The following is a 19099-nucleotide window of genomic DNA, read 5'->3' on the forward strand; positions in this document are numbered from 1 at the left end:
CTAGGTATAGACTGGCAGTTTGCCAAAAAATTTCTTCAAATTAAAATTTGTTCTGTTGCCTGTACCTCCCTGTCAAATCTTTGGATTCAAAATCAACTAAAAAATTCTTACTGGAGTACAGACAACAATTGAAGAATATATTGATGCAGCAGGGCTATTTATAATAGTATATACTATATTTAAATTGAAAGGGTTATACTTTTAGGAACGATTAATTTTTGGGAAAGTTTTTGGCTTTCTACTACTCCATCTTGATACAAAAGATTCCTTTGGCTGGTATTTAATCAAATAAGCGAATCAATGTCATTACAATGTCGATTACAATGTCAATTCATTCATTTTTCTTGTAATTCAATGGTAATATGAAAGTAACTGTTTCAGAATGGTTTTTCTTCCAGTTTGTGCTAGAAAGTTACTTCTTTGCATGATCTACACATCTATATATAGATTTACTTCTTTTGAAATAGATTGCTTCCTTCCTATCTTTGGAAGATTCCCAATTTTTTTTTTATCAAGATGGAGTGGTGGAAAGCTAAAAACTTTCCCAAAATATTCATTATGTTTTCATGTTCACAAAATTTGGCAAAATAATGTTTTGATGACCTTATATTTATCTCGTGTGTGCAACAAAAAAAAATGTTTATATCATCTGCTAAAGTCCATTAACCAGCTGTCCCCCTACGAATAACAACCCACAAAAATGGAAACTTGTGCGAGTACGATTAACGAGGTCTTAACTTTTTAACGTGCGATTTCCAGGACGGACATGTATCAAGTTTTTAAATACTGTAACAGTGCCTCAGTCAATATACTTTTTATAATAAAAAAAATCTTGGAGTTTTCAGTTATCAATTTTTCAAGAGATTTGATAATGTTTGCTATCGCACTCACAGAAGAAATAACTTCATTTAGTAATAGAAGAGAAATAACGATGAGATTGGAACCTTTGGTGTGAAAGTTGAATAACTTTTTTCGAGATCAATTGCCCTATCACCAAACTGATATTTTTGGATATATACTTGCCTTATATACTCGGGTAACAAATTTTAGTATATGAGGATTAACCAGACTAGACATCAATTTTCTTCTCCTGAGGATGCTAACTTTGTTGGCGAAACGCGCGTCGAGTGCAAAAATATCAGTTTGGTGTTAGGGCAATTGATCCCGGAAAAAGTTATTCAATAGTTGATAAGAAATGAGGTGCACCTGAAAATAATGAAATCTGTAACTTCACTTACCCTTTTGAATAACTGTGATTTATTTTCTGTACTAGGCAAAATGTTTGCTGTGGGTTGTCCGCCAACAGCGTTGGCATTGTTATTGAGCACTACTGACTTTTGTGTAGAATTGTTGTTAATTTTAGGTCCATTTGTATCTGGTTGTTTTTTCTCAATTATCTTCCCGATATTGTCGAGATCTGTATCAAGTTTTTTGGTCAGCATATCATTAGTAGTCGGTAGTACTGTTTCACTATCTTCAAAATCGTCCTCTTCATTGAACCACATCTCCTCCTCTTCCTCCATCTGCCTCTGATCTCTACGATAACGACTACTCCTCAATATCGAAGGAACCCTAAAAAAAATAATTTTCAACATTCTCCCATTCGGTAGTTTGAGTCACTTACCCATCCAAACTGTTTCGTTCTCTCTCCTTGTCTTTTTTCTCCTGATTGGGATCATATTTTCCTTTCAATATTTTGAAAGTCTGAACATAGGAAATATGATCGAGACATTTGCCATAGTTTTCAACTATGTGTGCACCAAGAGTTCTGACATCCTCTGATTTTATGAACTCAAACATTTCAATAATGGCAGAATCCAAGAGATTATATCGTCCATTATTTCTAATCAATGCTTCAACAACAGGTGCAAAAAGATTTCCTTTTATTATATACCTATTGTAAAATTCATCTTTCAATGATACTAGTTTACGCATAAATCTCAAAGCACATAAGACAAGAAATTTATGTGTTGATTTCATCAAGATCAATATCTTTCGAAGTAAATCCTTGTTGAGAATACAATTCTTGATATGGTAAGTGTGATGTTCTACGCAAAAAGACAAGAGTTCTAAGATCAGACCCAATAACTGAACGCTTCTATAGTCCTCTTTTTGCGGTTTGTCATGGACTGTGTTTTCCAATAGAGGGGCTGTAAAAATAATAAAAATAATTTTCAAGCTGTAAAATTTGTGCAATTTGGGGTGTTTTTGTTCAAATTTTGTTCTTGAAAAAAAAAAGATTTCAACCATTTCGTTTGTATAAAAATAATAAACGAAATTAAAACTGCAAAGATTTCTCTCATATATAAAAGTGGCGAAAGAAACCATTTAAACAATTATCGACCAATTTCTGTGCTTACAGTATTTGCAAAAATCTTCGAGAAACTGATACATACGAGGCGTTTGAATTATCTTGAAAACAATAACCTTCTATATAAAGGTCAATATGGTTTTCGTAGATCTAGCGACACAGAGATGGATGTAGAGTGACAAATTCAAACTGAAGTTTATAAAAATAAGAAATGTTGTCTCTTGTCTTTCGATTTGTGCAAAGCTTTTGATTCAGTTGACCACAGTATATTCTCTAGTCAATTTGAAATTGAATGGTATAATCAAATTATTTGCTGATGATACTACTATTATATACATTTCTCAGACACTTACAAAAAAATCAAAAATGATATGAAGAATGATTTGGATGGAATTCTCATTTGGCTTAATTAACATAAATTGAGGCTCAATTTCAATAAATTCTCATGTATGAATAAAAAATTAGGTTTATCCATTGAAGAGAAATTGTCACGGAATAAACATACTTTAAATATATATATATATATTTGTTTTTGACACAAATATATTTGAATTTAACAATCAATATTATAAACAAATTTTTGGTACACCTATGGTTTCTACTTTATCTCCAATTATTTGCAATTTTGTACTAGATGACCTTCTGACTGAAATTTTAAATAAAATAGAATATAATATCCCCCTCCTTAAACGATAAGTTGATGATATATTCTTAGCACTCCCTTCAGATCTGATCGAAAACACTCTTGACATTTTCAACTCTTTCAATCCACACCTTCAATTCACTTGTGAAAAAGAAGTTAATGATTTTTTACCTTTTCTTGACATGAAAGTCATCAGGTTTGAAGGAAACATTCTTAAGACTATGTGGCACAGAAAATCTATATGTAGCAATAGGTTCATTAGTTATTTTTCACAGCATCCTTCAAGGATGAAAACCAACTTAATTTTATCTCTTAAAGAGTCACTAGATTGTCCCATCCGGATTTTGTTAAAAATGATTTAAAATTTTCGAAAAGTAATCTAATGGAAAATTCATATCCTCCTAAGCTTTTGAATAAATATTTATTCAACTTACCCAAATTCAATCTTAATTCAAGTTATCCAAATTTATCTACCCCAACCTCACGTAGTATTAGGTATGAAATTTCCGAAACAGATAATCCTCCTCCAAATGAGAATAATCAAATTATATGTAATTATATATATATATATATATATATATATATATATATATATATATATATATATATATATATATATATATATATATATATATATATATATATATATATATATATTCCAAATATAACCCCTAAATTACTTAATATATTTCGTGACATAAAAAGTATTAGAATTTCTACCAAGATTTATAAAACAATTTCTACCAAGATTTATAAAACAATTTCAACCCTATATTCTAAAATCAAAACCCCTCTCAGCAACAAAGAAAAATCTAATGTTATATATAGTATTCCATGTTCTTCTTGTAATTCAATTTACATTGGTGAGACCAGTCGTGATCTATCTGATCTATCTAAACAAATGTTCTTGTGGACTGGCTGAACATGTTATCTCTCCAGATCATGTTATGGATTATCAAAATACTAAATTTTTAACAGTTGAAAATAATAAATTCAAAAGGCTTTTTCTAGAAATGGTTCACATAAGTAAACATAATAATAATTTAAACAAAAAATCAGAAATACAAAATTTAAGTCAAATTTACAATTATATTTTAACTTTTGATAAACAAAATTGAACAAATAATTTCAATATCATATTAGTAATAATTTTTCACGTACACTTACATTTAAATCTCACTGTATGTGTAAATATTATAATAATCACATTTTCTCTGGTGCTGTAACAAAATTTTCAACGTCAAATTTTGCATTTGACTTTTCTTTTTTATGTTTGGATTTATATGCCTTTTTTTATATTTTATACTAACTTTGGTGAGTTTTTGTAACATATCTATTACTGTATAATATTCGCATGATCTTTATTTTGTAGATATTCTTGATAAAGGAAAAAAATATATTTCCGAAAGCTTGAATAACAAAAAATATTGATTCCGTAGCCCGCAGATATTGACTGAAATATATATATTGTGAGAATTCATAAAGAGGAAAATCTCAAAACGATATGTGAAAGAGTTCTGTTCCTTAGAGTAAAACTTTATTCTTGAACTTTAATAAAGTACAAGCAACGTAGCAACTTTCGCAGGGTCAAATTTTTCAGAGTGTGAATAGAACTGTAACCGACACAGGCTTTTACAGCCAGAGTCACGTTTAGCATCAAACTTTTCGTCTGTTACCTTACAGTAGTAAATGCGTTAATGCATTGACTATGAGGACGAGGTTACTATCTTGAAGTCTTATCAATGACTGACTTGTTCTTTCTTATTCAAGCTGTAGAGTATTTAGCTGTAGATGCGAGAAATCTTCTAGAAAATGTTGACAAAAATTTGTTTGAACAATTCAACGCCATTATTGCTCAAAAACGGGGGATAAAAGATAAATGCTTTGAGAGGATATTTTAAGGAAAATGTTTTGCATCAATTGTATTGAAAATACTAAGAGACTTCTTTTTACAGGTTCTAAGCACTCATCTGGAGGCTACATATTTGAAACATATTTGAAGAAATATAAAGAAAGAACTACTAAAAGTGCAATAATAAAGAAATAAAAGCGCGAATAATTTTCAGCTGAAAAAAAATGTGAACAGGATATAAACTGTGGAGAACACTCGGAAAAACCTGATATAGATGCAGAGCCTTGAGAACATCCTGAATTGATTCATTTGGAGGAGCAAACTTTGGCAAAACTAGCACAATGCATCAAACAACAATATGTGACTACTGTGTAGAGTTTGTTGTACGAACATATATTTCCCAAAGCTATAGCTAGGGGATGGAATAACCAAGATAGTGCCAAACGTGCACTAGAAAGACAATATAACATGACAATATCCGATTGTGTCCTTTTTTTTCCATCCCCAGAAGGAGTTACATTTGGAGGAAATCTAATGTCCATTTTCAATCAGAAATTTGAATATAAAAGAAGCAGTATCACAATATAAAATCAATTATTCAACAGACATGAGCAATAACGAATATATTTTTTTTAAATCAAAATTATTTCTACCATGTACAAGGGCAGTTGAATATATGGTCCAAAAATATTGTGAACAACATGGGTTCATCCAGAATAAATCAACATCAGGCAACCTATTACGTTAAAGCCTTAGATAACAAATTACAAGTTGATTCTATATACATGGATTATGCAAAAGCATTTGATAAAGTTAATGACTTCCTGCTGATTGGTAAACTCCATATAAAAAGCAATGATTGTCTGTTCAATTAATTCATTATAACCACAACACTTACATAGGGTGGCAGAGAATAAATGTGACAAACTTCAGGGGGTGATTCTGCATGAAAAAATAATGACAGCTTGCTATATAATTTTGATTGCAAGTGCTTAATTTTCCGACATACAGGGTGTTCTGATTGACTATTCATGCTCTGAAACCACTTGAGATAATGCAAATGAAATTTGGTTAGTGTTAGGATGTAGTTATTGCGCTTTTGTTGAAATGGAATTAAAAATGTTGTTCATCATTGGCGCTCATACGGGTAATGATCTCAATGATTTTAAAGTAAAAAATGGTTTAATTTGTGATAAGAAGTGGGACACCGTTTTTATGCAAAAAAATGAAACATCTTGACAAGTATAGGAATGTAGGCTTTCACAGCTGGCTTCAATGTTTTGGTTGGTTTCCAGGTTTTGATAATTGCACAATGAATCTCAAAATTCGTGTGCCATCTTTTTTCTCTACTATAGAAATGTCATTGTCATCAGAATAATGCACAAATTCAAGAACACAACACAACAAAGTTTTTGTTTCGGGGATGAAATTAGATGATTTTAATGTATTTCCACGTGTTAAAACCGAAAGCGACCATAAAAATTATATATTAGCTCTTGTTTTCAAGATATAGTATCATTATATTATATATATGTATATTGAGTTTTCAACAAATGAAATATTTCATCACCAACAGTTGGTACACATGTTTGTTTACATAACACCCCTCTCATCAGCTGTTCTTAAGTAGTAAACATAACCTATGTGAGTTTGTCAATTGTACGCACGTGGTTGCTATTGAAATTATCGTGTGAAGTTGATTTTTAAATTAATTTAAGTGCTGATCTGAAATGCCTCGAAAGTGTGTGAATTATGTCGATAGCTTTTGCTATATATGTGGTGAAATAACATTATTTAAGGCTCAGAAACGTAAAATGACACCTATCGTTAAGACAGCCTATGAATATTATTTTGGTGTGAAAGTTGGGGACCAAGATAAATCATGGGCTCCTCATATATGTTGTAATTCTTGTTCCGTCATATTGCGAGAGTGGCTGAAAAATAAAAACCGGGCAATGGCTTTTGCAGTACCTATGGTTTGGCGTGAGCCTACCAATCATACAGACGACTGTTATTTCTGCTTAACTCCTCCCATTAAGCAAGGTTTATCTATGAAGAAAAGAGGAACGGTTAAATACCCTAATCTCCCATCTGCTCTTTGGCCTGTACCACACTCAGACAATTTGCCAGTCCCTTCTCCACCCCAAAACTATGAAATTTTAGAGGAAGTTGATGAAGACTGTTTAGAAGGAGCAACCCATCCTTCTACATCCTATGACCCTGACTTTGAGGTAAGCGATAGGTCTAGTGATCCGCACAGAATTAGTCAAGCAGAGTTGAGTGACCTCATAAGAGATCTTCGCTTGTCTAAGGAAAAGGCTGAGCTGTTAGGGTCAAGACTACAACAGTGGAATCTTCTAAAACATGATGTGAAAATATCTCAGTACAGACAGCGTCAAGAAGATTTGCTTCCTTTTTTTGAGAAAAAAGAAAACCTCGTAGTTTGTTCTGATGTTAATGGTTTGATGGACTGCTTGAATTTGGATCACACTCCATCTGAATGGAGACTGTTTATAGACTCTTCAAAACTAAGCTTAAAAGCTGTACTTCTGCATAATGGAAATCAGCTACCCTCTATTCCTATAGGTCATGCAGTTCACATGAAGGAAACGTATTTAAATATGAAAACACTTCTCCAATCAATCAAATATGAACAACACAAGTGGCACCTCTGTGGTGATCTGAAAGTCATTGCTATACTCCTAGGAATGCAATTAGGGTTCACCAAGTACTGTTGTTTTTTGTGTCTGTGGGACAGTAGGGATAGAAAATCTCTCGATAAAAAAATGAACTGGCCTACACGAGACCTAAACCCTAATGAGAAAAATGTAGTTTACGAGCCTCTTGTAGATCCTAAGGATGTTCTCCTTCCCCCATTACATATTAAGTTGGGACTAATGAAAAACTTTGTGAAGGCCATGGACCAGGAAGGACAAGCTTTTAAGTACTTGAGAGCAAAGTTTCCCAGGTTGAGTGATGCTAAAGTCAAGGAAGGCATCTTTATTGGGCCTCAAATCCGTGAAATCGTAAATGATCCTGCTTTTGACATGATTTTAACAGGAAATGAAAAAAGAGCCTGGGAAGCCTTTAAGGGGGTTGTACATGGGTTTTTAGGTAACAAAAGAGATGATAACTTCACAGCATTGGTTAAAGAGCTTCTTCAAGCTTACCACCAACTTGGATGCAACATGTCCTTGAAAATTCATTTTCTTCACTCCCATCTTAATTTCTTCCCACAAAACTGTGGAGCTGTGAGTGACGAACATGGAGAAAGATTCCATCAAGACATTGCCTTAATGGAACAGAGATATCAGGGCCGTTGGAATGAAGCAATGCTTGCAGACTACTGCTGGTCTGTGTGTAGGTATGCTCCAGAAGTGTTTTATAAAAGACAAGCTAAACGACAGCGATCTTACAATGAATCGGATGGACTTAATTGAAATTTGGTGGTACAAACTTCTTTTATTTGTCAAAACACTAAGAATAATGTTTTTTTTTATTAATTTTGTACTTAAAATATTTTAAAAGAAACATAACAATATTGTTTTATGTACTTTCACTTTTCACGTATAGTATAACTACTCTTTAAGATTAAGTACTGTGTATCTCAAAAACCAGAGCTAATAAAAATTTTTCATTGTTATTTTCGTTTTTATCACCCCAAAATTAGTGGAAATTGACTAATTTAGTGTAGAAAACATTCAAAAAATATTTTTTTGTTGTGTTGTGATAATTTACTGGAATATCTGATTTGTGTTATGAAATTCGTTTTATCAAGTTGGTGTACATTTTTTAAACATTTTGACTCCACTGTAGGCTACAGAATATCATAAAATGCAAAGTTTACCTTTGATAAAGGAAGATTTATGGATCTGAGAAAAGAATTCGTCAAAACTGACTTTTGGACACTACATTTAGAATTGGAAATTAGTCTACTTCAACTGCTGAAGACCCCACCTTGGTTAGTGAAATACTCATCGAGATGAGTGTTGCAGTTCTGGTGTTTAGAAGCAGTGCTTGTTTTAAATTTATTCTACGCTGAAGGTTCCAGTGCTACCTTTCATTATTATTATGGTTCAGTTTATTTGAATTCTTTATTAGCATGCAGTAAAATTCCTTGTTTCTCTTATGTTGTAGAAGAGGAATATTTTTATTATTACTTTTGTGTTTCCTTGATTTAATTTCATTTGATTTAATTCCTGTGTATGTTGAATTTTGTTAAGAAGCCAGTTGAATGTCAAATAAAAAACCTATAACTTGTGCAGTTGTCAGTCACTACAAAAATAAAATATTTTATAGAATATTTGGATCTATATATTAAAATACAACTTCTGTGAGTATTTAGAAAATCAGTGAACTAGGAACAAAAAATCAATCCTTTAGGAAATTTGTTTAAATTTTAGAAATATGAGTATTGATAATATATATTATTTATATGAATTATTTAAAAAACACAAAAATATAGAAATTATAAATAAGTAGTAAAACTAACTAACTAACATCTTACCTATAAGTATCTGGACACTGTGTTTATAGAAAAAGTTCAGAAAATCTGTTTTCTCCGACTTGTTGGCGGGTGTCAACATATTCTCTGGGTCCAATAGTATCCTCAGCACTCCCATCAATTGCACAGCACCTCCCAATTCAGGGTCAGTATCACAAATCATTTGTTCTATGATTATATTCAGAAGCATTTGGTCCTTGAAGAAGATGTTTACTTCAATATGTTTAATTCTAATCAATATACATATATTCTATATAAAGAATTATGGCTACCGACAGTACAAGAAATATATCTAAGAAATTTTTTTGGTATATTATATATATACACACATCTAGGAATTCAGTACAATTTTCAAAATTTTTTTTAATGTAATATTTATATGTTAGTGTTTCAATTCTTTATTAATATTGTATTATGTAATATAAAAATTGTCATTAATTTGTTGCTTGCAAACCAAAAATGAGTTTTGTTAGAAATCAAGTTTTTTAAATGTGGTTAGTTTTATTGAGAAACTTTTCAAAAAATGTGTGGCATCTAGATAATGAGTTCATATTTAGTGTGAAATATCAAATGAAAAAGAAATGGAGGTGTAGAACTACAATGTTTTGAATTTTTATTTGTTGGAATGTCATCATTAGAAATATAAGTTTTAAGTTGACATTCAAGGTATCTCAATTTGTTTACTGACACAGTAAAGAAACATTGATTGTATGTTATTGTCTGGAAAAAATGTTAACTGATTTGAAATCTAATCAATACAGTTTATTGTATGATTTTCACTATAAAAAGGTTTTACAAAAACCGAGACACGGCAATAGCTTCCTCAAGCAAAAACTGCTAAATAATTGATTAAATAATTGGGTAAAAAAACTAAAAATATCAGTAAAGTCTGTATTAAGTGGAAAATAAATGTATTTTCAACTTTGTTTTATTAGCTCTATTTGGGGACAAATTTATAATATGCTACTACTTCAAGAAAATGTGTCTTGAATAAAGCATTATCAAAACCAAGAAATTTTATATAGCTTGCATTGAGTCTTTCTTTTTAACAGTGGTGCAATTTACAAAGAAAGGCAAAAAATCAAAATTAAATTATGCAGATAAAATTTTACATATCAAACTGTTTGCAATAACATTTGCCAAGTTTTGTGAAATAACTCCACTTTCGAAATGTTTACGTTGAAAATTAAATTTTGACAGATAATGCAGTCACATGACTACTATTTTTTTGATAATTTTTCATTTCTGAGTAAGTAGAAATTGATGCCAGTCAACTTCAATCAACAATATTAAGAAAATTCCGTATGAAGAATTTACTCATCACATTGCATATAGTGTGTCCAAGATGCAGAGGGCTGGCATGGAAAAATCAGAAACAGTGAGAAATACATGTAACCAACCACATTACCAGTTTTAATTTTTTATATAAACCCCAAAAGAAATCTCCTGATATAAGTTAGCCTTTTTAATGACACTTTCACTAATGTAATTGTTGAATTAGTAAATTTTGAGACATGAACTTTTTTTAATTTAACCGACTTTGTAGGTATCTCTCGAAGTTTCCAATTTTTTCATGCTAACTCTTCTTATTTTGGACACATTGTGTAGTCAGAGAAAAAATTGTACCCGGATTGACAGTCTTACTGCAAAAAAGAATGGGATACATTTGAAGCACCTATAATGTTTCCAATTGTACATTTTTATTTGGGTCTGATTGTTAATCTGATAATTAAAAATTTCAAAATGTTCAACCATTAGATATTGTTAAAATGAAATATTCTTATCATCTCAAAACAAATCAAGTAGTTGCTTGAAAAAAATAATATAAAACATAAGTAATGACAAAGAGAAATGATAATTTTGTTTTACCTCATCAGTATTGCTAGCCTGTTGAAGTGTGTACTCTCTCACAGCTGAAGGGGAAAACTCTACAATATAAGTCAGTATATCGATGGAGGCTGTTTTAGTCTTCCTGTCATCTATAGCGAGTGTTATTTCCAGAGCCGGCAATATTCCAAGTGTTGTGAGTGTTTTGTAAAATGATTCCTTTGCTTGAGGTTGCAAATTTTGTGAATAATTACAAAATTCTTTTAGAAATAGAACCAAGTCCCTTCGTTTAGAATCCGGCGTACTCAAATCAGTTAGCACCGTGAAAAGTTCTGTCAAAAACTTTTCATCCTCTTGAACTAGTGACACTATTTCCACTTTATTGAAAAATATGAAACTGCTTAAGGTGGATAACATGTTTTCTTCAAAAACCGAGGGTGTAGGTAATACAATATCTTGAATATACTGTACACGAAAAGTCTGATGTATTTTCGAAAGAAGTTCAGAATTTTTAATAGGAATCGCTTCTTTAAATTTGGCTTGCTGTTTGAGATATTCTCGGTGTCTTTTGGGAGTTGGAGATGACCTATCATATTCTAAGCAACCTACTACATCAAATATCAATTCATCACTAAACATTACATCAAACAAAACGTTCTTATTCAACAGGAATATGTTTTTGAATATATCGTACAAATGATGTAAACCTTCGGTATTTTCCAAATCTTCACACATATGAAACAGATTTATTAGCTTTCGTATATATCCTTCACTTTCAATAGCAGCAGCCAATTTTTCTTTTCTCATTGGAGAACCTAAACAGTTGCTAATCAATTCACTTATATCTTCTAAACGACTGAGTTCACAACTCGGTAATTCTATTGGCGGTGCAGAATCTGACATATCATCAAACCTTTCATCTTCCGATTCTTCCACAATATCCTGAGTAATTTCGACAGATGGGTCTTTTCCCTGAACTTGACAAATTTTTTCCCAGATTTCATCACAACCAAGTTTTTCTTGAAAGCTCAAAGCTAAATCGAAGTTATCTCCCTCTGACCACACTATCAAAGTATCTTGCTGTTTTTGATAGGCAGTATCAGGTTGTATTTTTGACTCCAATAATAATGAACCATCACTTTCTGCACGCACTAGGAGCGATATTCCTTTCAAACGATCCACATATGAAGAGGAAACATGGCCTGTACCTCTATCATCCCATTGTCTATCGGCATTTAAAGCATACAGCTTCACTCTCCTCCTTGTATCAGTCATGATCGAAAGTTTTCTAATCCTTTTCAGTACACTGGCAAATTTCCCACATTCCGCCTGCAATAACAAAATATCAAATTTGACATAACATAAGCATAAACATAACATTTATGTCAGATGATTTGTTTCAACAATCGAAACATCAAAACAAATATAACCAATAACAATCATTAACAAAATTATGTACTAACCTGAATGTTGAATGATTTCCTTATTATAGTCAACAGCTCACGTTATTTGTAAAAAGATTTTCTAATACACTAATACAAACGCGCTTATTCCTTATGAACAATGAAAATCAGTAAATTTTAATTTATAACATGTCAATCGTATAATAAAACGCTGGATGTTTAACTCTATTGTGAATTAAATATTTAGATTACTCGAACACTTCTGATTCATTTTCGTAAACGTACATTACACTAATTATCGCCATATTGAATTCACAACAACGCTCAAACGAAGTCGGGGAACGGGGTTCGCGAAGGCAAACGCAAGAAATCTGCGCACGAACAGGCGCGAAATTTGTTTTCACTATATGTGTTTTTAATTTAATTGTTATTCTCACGTTACGAGAATATTCACATTTGAAGTAGAAAGAGTATGAGAACTACTTTTTAGCGTACCTATATTGTATATTAATGAAAGTTATAGATATTATTATTTACACTTTTCTTTTCGAAATAACGATGAATTTTGGTTAATCAACAAATATCTGTTGCCGGCAATGATGAGATCGTGGAAATATAAGTAATACCAACCCATATCACAGAGGAAAGTACATCAGTCGAAAGGGTAAGGGAGCCAGGCTCCAACCTGTTTTAAGCCATGATAATTCGAACACAGAGAAAATAAATTATTTACTCATCTGTGCTAGCGATGGGGAAATCGAATAATTCGAATAATTTATTGTACCTATTCGATTCTTCAACGATTCGATTTTAAGTTTTCGGTTCCGTGCTTAGTTTGATGTTACTCTTATCTATGCTAAGATAAGGGCTAATTCATGTTGGAACGAACATCGCATGAAAAGTGCGATTTAAAATGGCGTCGTATTTATCGTGAAAAAGTTTAAAACATTGAACCTTTTTTGCGATTTCATCAAAATTTTATACTTCAACATACAATGAGGTTATATTGCTATTTTATTTGACTCTCGAAATTTTGAAATATTTGACATCGAAATTGAATCCGAAATGGACGAATGTGTCAGGTTGTTCAAACCATATCAATTTTACCGTATATAGGTATAAAGCTTCATTGAGAAAACCCCGTCGTTATGGCGTGAGAGATATTTTCAAAAACAGAAGAAAATATGGAGAATATCATAACCTTGTGACTGAAATGAGAATTAGTGATCCAGAGAAATATTTGAACAATTTCAGGCTGACTCTCCCATTATTCAATGAATTATTGAATTTGGCCCTTCATTAAAGAAAACTCATTTTGCAAAAGAACCCGTCGCTCCTGCACTTAAGTTAACAGTAACGTTAAGATAAGTGGTTTGAAGACACGCTCCTATTAAACAAAACTTAAGAAAATTGTTAGTCCTATTTTCTGATATGATGGGGTCTGGTCTTAAAAGTCGTAATTCGTATGAGTCGTATGTCATCATTCAAGTTCATGTAATAAAATTTAAAATTCAACAATAAAATCCCTATAGATATTGCCCACTTCAACATGAACAGGGTATTTTGACAATTGGGCCAAATTTGCAGAACCGCAAAAATATTATCGAAATCGTTCTAATATGAACTCGCATTAAAACGTAAAAATGACAAATGATAGAATTTTTGACATTCGGGTTTTTTCAGATTTTTGGTAGTTGAGGCTTTGGCCCAACCAAACTCAAATCGAGAAGGCTTTCCGTTTCAAAAATTGGAAGAACAGAAAAATGGAAGGTTTATTAACAATTCTCATATGATTATAATAAAATCAACAATTAGCCTTTGTTTTCCTATTATATTCAGCTACATCTCATCCTAGAAGGAATTTATTGTAATAAATGAATAAGTTTCCAATAATTACAAACTTCATTTAACTTATTTATGTAAAACATATATTAAACGAACCAGTAATTAAATGAAATCTGTGGTTAACACAAATTGTAAATAAACTAACAAAATAAAACTCCAGTTGGCTTTTATTAAAACGTGAAACGTTATAAAACGTGAAATGAAATTACAAGAAAACGAATAAAGTGATCAAGATAGAAGATGAAAATGACAACAGAGTAAAAGAAATAAAAATGATAAAATAGATTTCAAACCAAATTACTTCACGATGTTTTCATTGTTAGTTTCCACAATCGTCTTCGGCTGATATTGGACTATCCCTATTACGAGTCATGACTATGGGTCATTCGAACATTTTCACCTATCCCGTCTTCCCCTCGCCGGTTTAGCGAGAGTTGTCCGTTTTTCCGCTTGATTACGGGTTTCCATGTATTGCGTATCTTTATGCCAGCTTGACTGACTGTGTCGTTTGACAACATATAATAATATTAATAATAAATGGTCTTTATTTTTATATTGGCGGAGCTTAGCTTACGCTATTCTACCACTGAACCAAGAATATTTTTATACATGAGTGTATAATTTTTATACTGTTTTCTACTTATCCGATAGGTAGATACCTACTTATCAATAGGTAAAAAGGTTGTCAAAAATCGTTTGCATCATGGATCATTTCTTTCAAAAAACCTCAGATGGATTGAAGATCCATTTAACCTACCGGTTAAACCCAGAATCGCCCATCGCATTTTGAAAAAGCAACTATCCAGATATTATCTGGTGCATCATGTGAAAGACACGAATTTGCATCATCAATTTGAGTTTTGTAAATGGTTGCTGATAAAAAGTCCGGAGTGATGAAGATAAGTTTACCAAAAATGGAGTATTCGTCATAATGACTAATTTTTTGGCTGATGAAAATCCACACCTTATCGTGACCGATATTTCCAAGAAAGTTGGAGTTATAACGTTCATTGTGCTATAAAAAACAATAGAATTTTATGTTTGTTCATAAATGATGAAGATTTGAATGGTGATGGATACTGTATCATACTACACAATGTTGTGAGAGTTTCGTTGAATAATTTATCAATGGGCTCATTCAGACTAATTTATTTTTTATTGAAAATTATATATCATGAAAGTAAATCATCTCCCAAGTATCCCACAAAATTTTCCGGTTTATATGTCAATTAACAACTGAGCAAGAGTAATTGAAAATGTGAGATCGCCCGCGGTACATCGTGACGTCACACCAGGCAAACGAGCTTCGAGCGGTGCTATCGTCAATTCAATTTAATTTTCTTCAAAGTAATGTATATATCAATTCTGGGTAACTGGCATTTTTGAGACAAAAGTTCTATAATAAATAAGACAATTTCGGATTTTTCTCTATGACGTAAATAGATCTTCGCTCAATATTATTTTTCGAACTCCAGTTTTCAACAAATATTCCAGAGAAAGTAGAATCTGATGATGTATCAATAGAAGTCATGTCTGATGTACTCAAACTCTCACTGTCCTCGGTAAAACTTTTTCTCCAATACTTTTTTCCAATACTTTTTGTATTTTCTATTTCTTTAGAACGATTTCTTTTTCGTTGGTATACAATATTTCGGTTTGTTTAGCTTTTGATCTTCGAAAAACCTGTTTATTAACTTGAATTCCAACATCAAAGATCTTTTCCTGTGTACCTGCTTCATCAGACATGATTTGATTTTCAGCGATATCTTCGTTACAAGTATTCAACAAAATTTGTTTTTGGTGGAGCTTTAGATGTATGGGCCGACGGTCTATCAATCTGGCAATCAAATATACGCGGAATTACGCCTGGTTTCAATATAATTTTTCCCACTTTCATAGTTTTGATATCCATGCAATTTTCCAAGTCTGTTTCAACCTAAAATTCAAAGTAGTGCTCAGAGTAAACTATAATTATTTTTATTACACGCTTTATATTAGCTTCACCTGTATGTATGTATGTATGTATGTATGATTGGTTGTATGCATGTTTGTGTGTAACTCTCAAGATCGGGATCTGTATTGACAGAATTATCGGCATTACTGCTTGATCTATTCGCGGACAGATGGCGCTGTTCGTAACCTAATCGATATTTCTTCATCTATTCGCGGGCAGATGACGTTGTACGTAAATATCAATTATTACTTGATCTGTTTGCGAACAGATGGCGCTGTACATAACTATCAATTATTGTAATCAAATCAAATCAAAATATACTTTATTGTTGAAGATGAAATCTCATTGACAAAGTGTTACTATTCTAGGAAATATAAGATACACAACTCAAAAGATATTGTCGAAGATAAAATATTATTGTCAAAGTGTTATTATGTTGAAGAATATAAGTTATACAAAATACAAATTGAAAGTAATATTTGAACATTTGGTAATTTCAGCATTTTGGGGTGAAAAAATAGTCAGAAAGTGATAATATATATGCCACATATTGAAATAAATAATAATAATAATAATGAATATTCTCATGCAACACATACATGTAAGTATGAGAATATAAAAACTATAATGCATAAACATATTAAAGTGAATGGATAGAAAATAATAGTAAGAATCAACTTCGCTTGAACTGTTCGCGGGCAGATGGCGCTATTCGTAACCTCCTTGATAGGTTGTTCAAAATAAAATCAAAATAAAAAACATATTTTAAGAATTATAAGTGTTAGCGAAATTTTGTACTACAGATGAAATATTTTAATATTTTCAATTACCCGTGATTCAGTACAGAAAAAAGTTTTGAACGAAACGGAAGATACATTTTAAAATCTAATTCGATTATTTGAAAGCAAACCAGAATATGGATTTCAACAATGAAAACTTTATCGTAAATTGTACACCTAAAAAATGTACTTACTTAAATATTTCAAAAAATCGAAAAATCAGAATTAAGGTGCTTAACTCAAATTAAAAGATTGATTTGAAAAATAAAATTATTCACTGAAAAAATGTTTTTAGTCCATTAATATTTTGAATGAATTTTCAAATCAAAACATCAAGACTGAATTATTTTTTGAAATTATTACTGCAAATTTCCTCTTTACTTCGAAACAAATTTTACAACTGTCCGCCCTCTTATTACTATAGAATTTAAGACCTCAAACCAATGCTCAAACTTTATTATGTTGTTTGAGAGGAATTTTACGCCGTCTTCGTGCGCCGTCTGTTAAAGATTTATAATACTAGTGACTAGAACTTAAAAAATAATATTTTTGACAATAAATCGGACTGAAAAGTGGAAAGTAAATATAGTTTGAAAAAACTAAAAAACACGCTTTTGAAGAACATCGAACTAAAAAGTTAAAAATATTTTTTTAAATAAGCTTAAAACAATAACGAACGAAAAATACTAGTATTATTGTGAAAAAAGCGTGGGCGCTTTGTGCCATATTTTTATACATCAAGCGCACGTCGCTTTTTTCACAATAATACTAGTATTTTTCGTTCGTTATTGTTTTAAGCTTATTTAAAAAAAATATTTTTAATTTTTTAGTTCGATGTTCTTCAAAAGCGTGTTTTTTAGTTTTTTTAAAATATATTAATTATTAACCATTATCATTCATACTTACATTAAAATGATCTTCGCAACAAAAATGCGTCCCCTTGGCAGATATAAAGTCGGCTCTTTGCAGAGCGCGCTGCCATAACTTTTGTAACAGTGAAATAAAAATTTTGTCTGGTGCAGTTAACGTTTTTTTATCATTATTCATATTCACGCAGTTGACACACTGCAGTAAACAACACACAGCTTGCTTTCTACAGCTTAAGCACACATATTTTGCTTATCTGCCAGCACTCCCTTGTCGCCGAGTCGACTGATGTGACGTCAAGCTTGACCACGCCCCGTTTCGTTGAACACCACATTCAACAATTAATTTGAGGGGGAACATGAAGAGTGAAAATTCAGATTTTTTGCAAAATAGTCGCCTCAAGCAAAGAGCACTGCCATTCACCCACAAAATCATTGAGATATATCTACCCTCTATATCCCTTGAGGACGCAGCTAACGAGCCATTAAAAAAGGGATATGCGAAATACCGCGAAAACAACCGTTCGATGCTTTTTCTGATATTACGTTTAAGATAATATTAATAGGTGTCGGACTGAGGGTATTAAATATAAATTTTCCATTGATATATTCTGTATGATGAAAAGATAATTAAAATATGGTGAAAACTAATTTTGTTTAAATATTTTATTTTGGGAAAGACAATTTATATTTGGAATAGTTTTTTATTATTTAGAATTGTTACTTTCTAGAGATCTATAAAATAATTAGAATATTGAATTTACAAATAAATACAAATGTAGAAAGGGCAAAAAGTTACTGCATTTGATGAATTAGCTTTTTGGAAAAAAATCAAATTTGTCATTAACTTAAATTTAAAAAAGTGTGCATATTAAAAGAAATATGTATCATCTGGTGACGTTTGAAAGACTCTATCCATTTTCTTTATCCAACCTATTTAAATCAAAACATCATAATTTGTAGTTATGATTCGTCTTTTGATGTAAATAAATTTGATATTATTATTATCATTGACACTGATAATATCAAATTGATCGTCGGTATGATAATGAAGATGGATAAGTATTCGAAACATAACCAGATAAGTATACAAATAGAACAGATTTCCGCGGTTA

At 31.4% G+C, this 19099-nt stretch overlaps 1 protein-coding gene across 2 annotated transcripts in view; it reads right to left on the reverse strand.

Moving 5' to 3' along the window:
- Positions 1-12890, reverse strand: part of flfl (serine/threonine-protein phosphatase 4 regulatory subunit 3 flfl) — a 22391-nt gene extending 9501 nt beyond the window's left edge. Inside the window, exons 1-5 of one of the 2 annotated variants that reach the window (XM_074180801.1) lie at positions 12601-12890; positions 11180-12466; positions 9314-9506; positions 1625-2150; positions 1239-1572 (exon numbers count right to left, since the gene is read on the reverse strand). In XM_074180801.1, coding sequence (XP_074036902.1) covers positions 1239-1572; positions 1625-2150; positions 9314-9506; positions 11180-12412 — 2286 coding nt within the window. In that variant the 5' untranslated portion in view covers positions 12413-12466; positions 12601-12890. The remainder of the gene's footprint in view (positions 1-1238; positions 1573-1624; positions 2151-9313; positions 9507-11179; positions 12467-12600) is intronic. The other variant, XM_074180800.1, reaches the window with a different exon arrangement.
- Positions 12891-19099: the final 6209 nt, after the last annotated feature.

This window comes from Leptinotarsa decemlineata, unplaced genomic scaffold, assembly GCF_025532065.1.
Source record: "Leptinotarsa decemlineata unplaced genomic scaffold, Ldec_3_MD MMD2_tig00026299_RagTag_RagTag, whole genome shotgun sequence".
Lineage (NCBI taxonomy): Eukaryota > Metazoa > Arthropoda > Insecta > Coleoptera > Chrysomelidae > Leptinotarsa > Leptinotarsa decemlineata.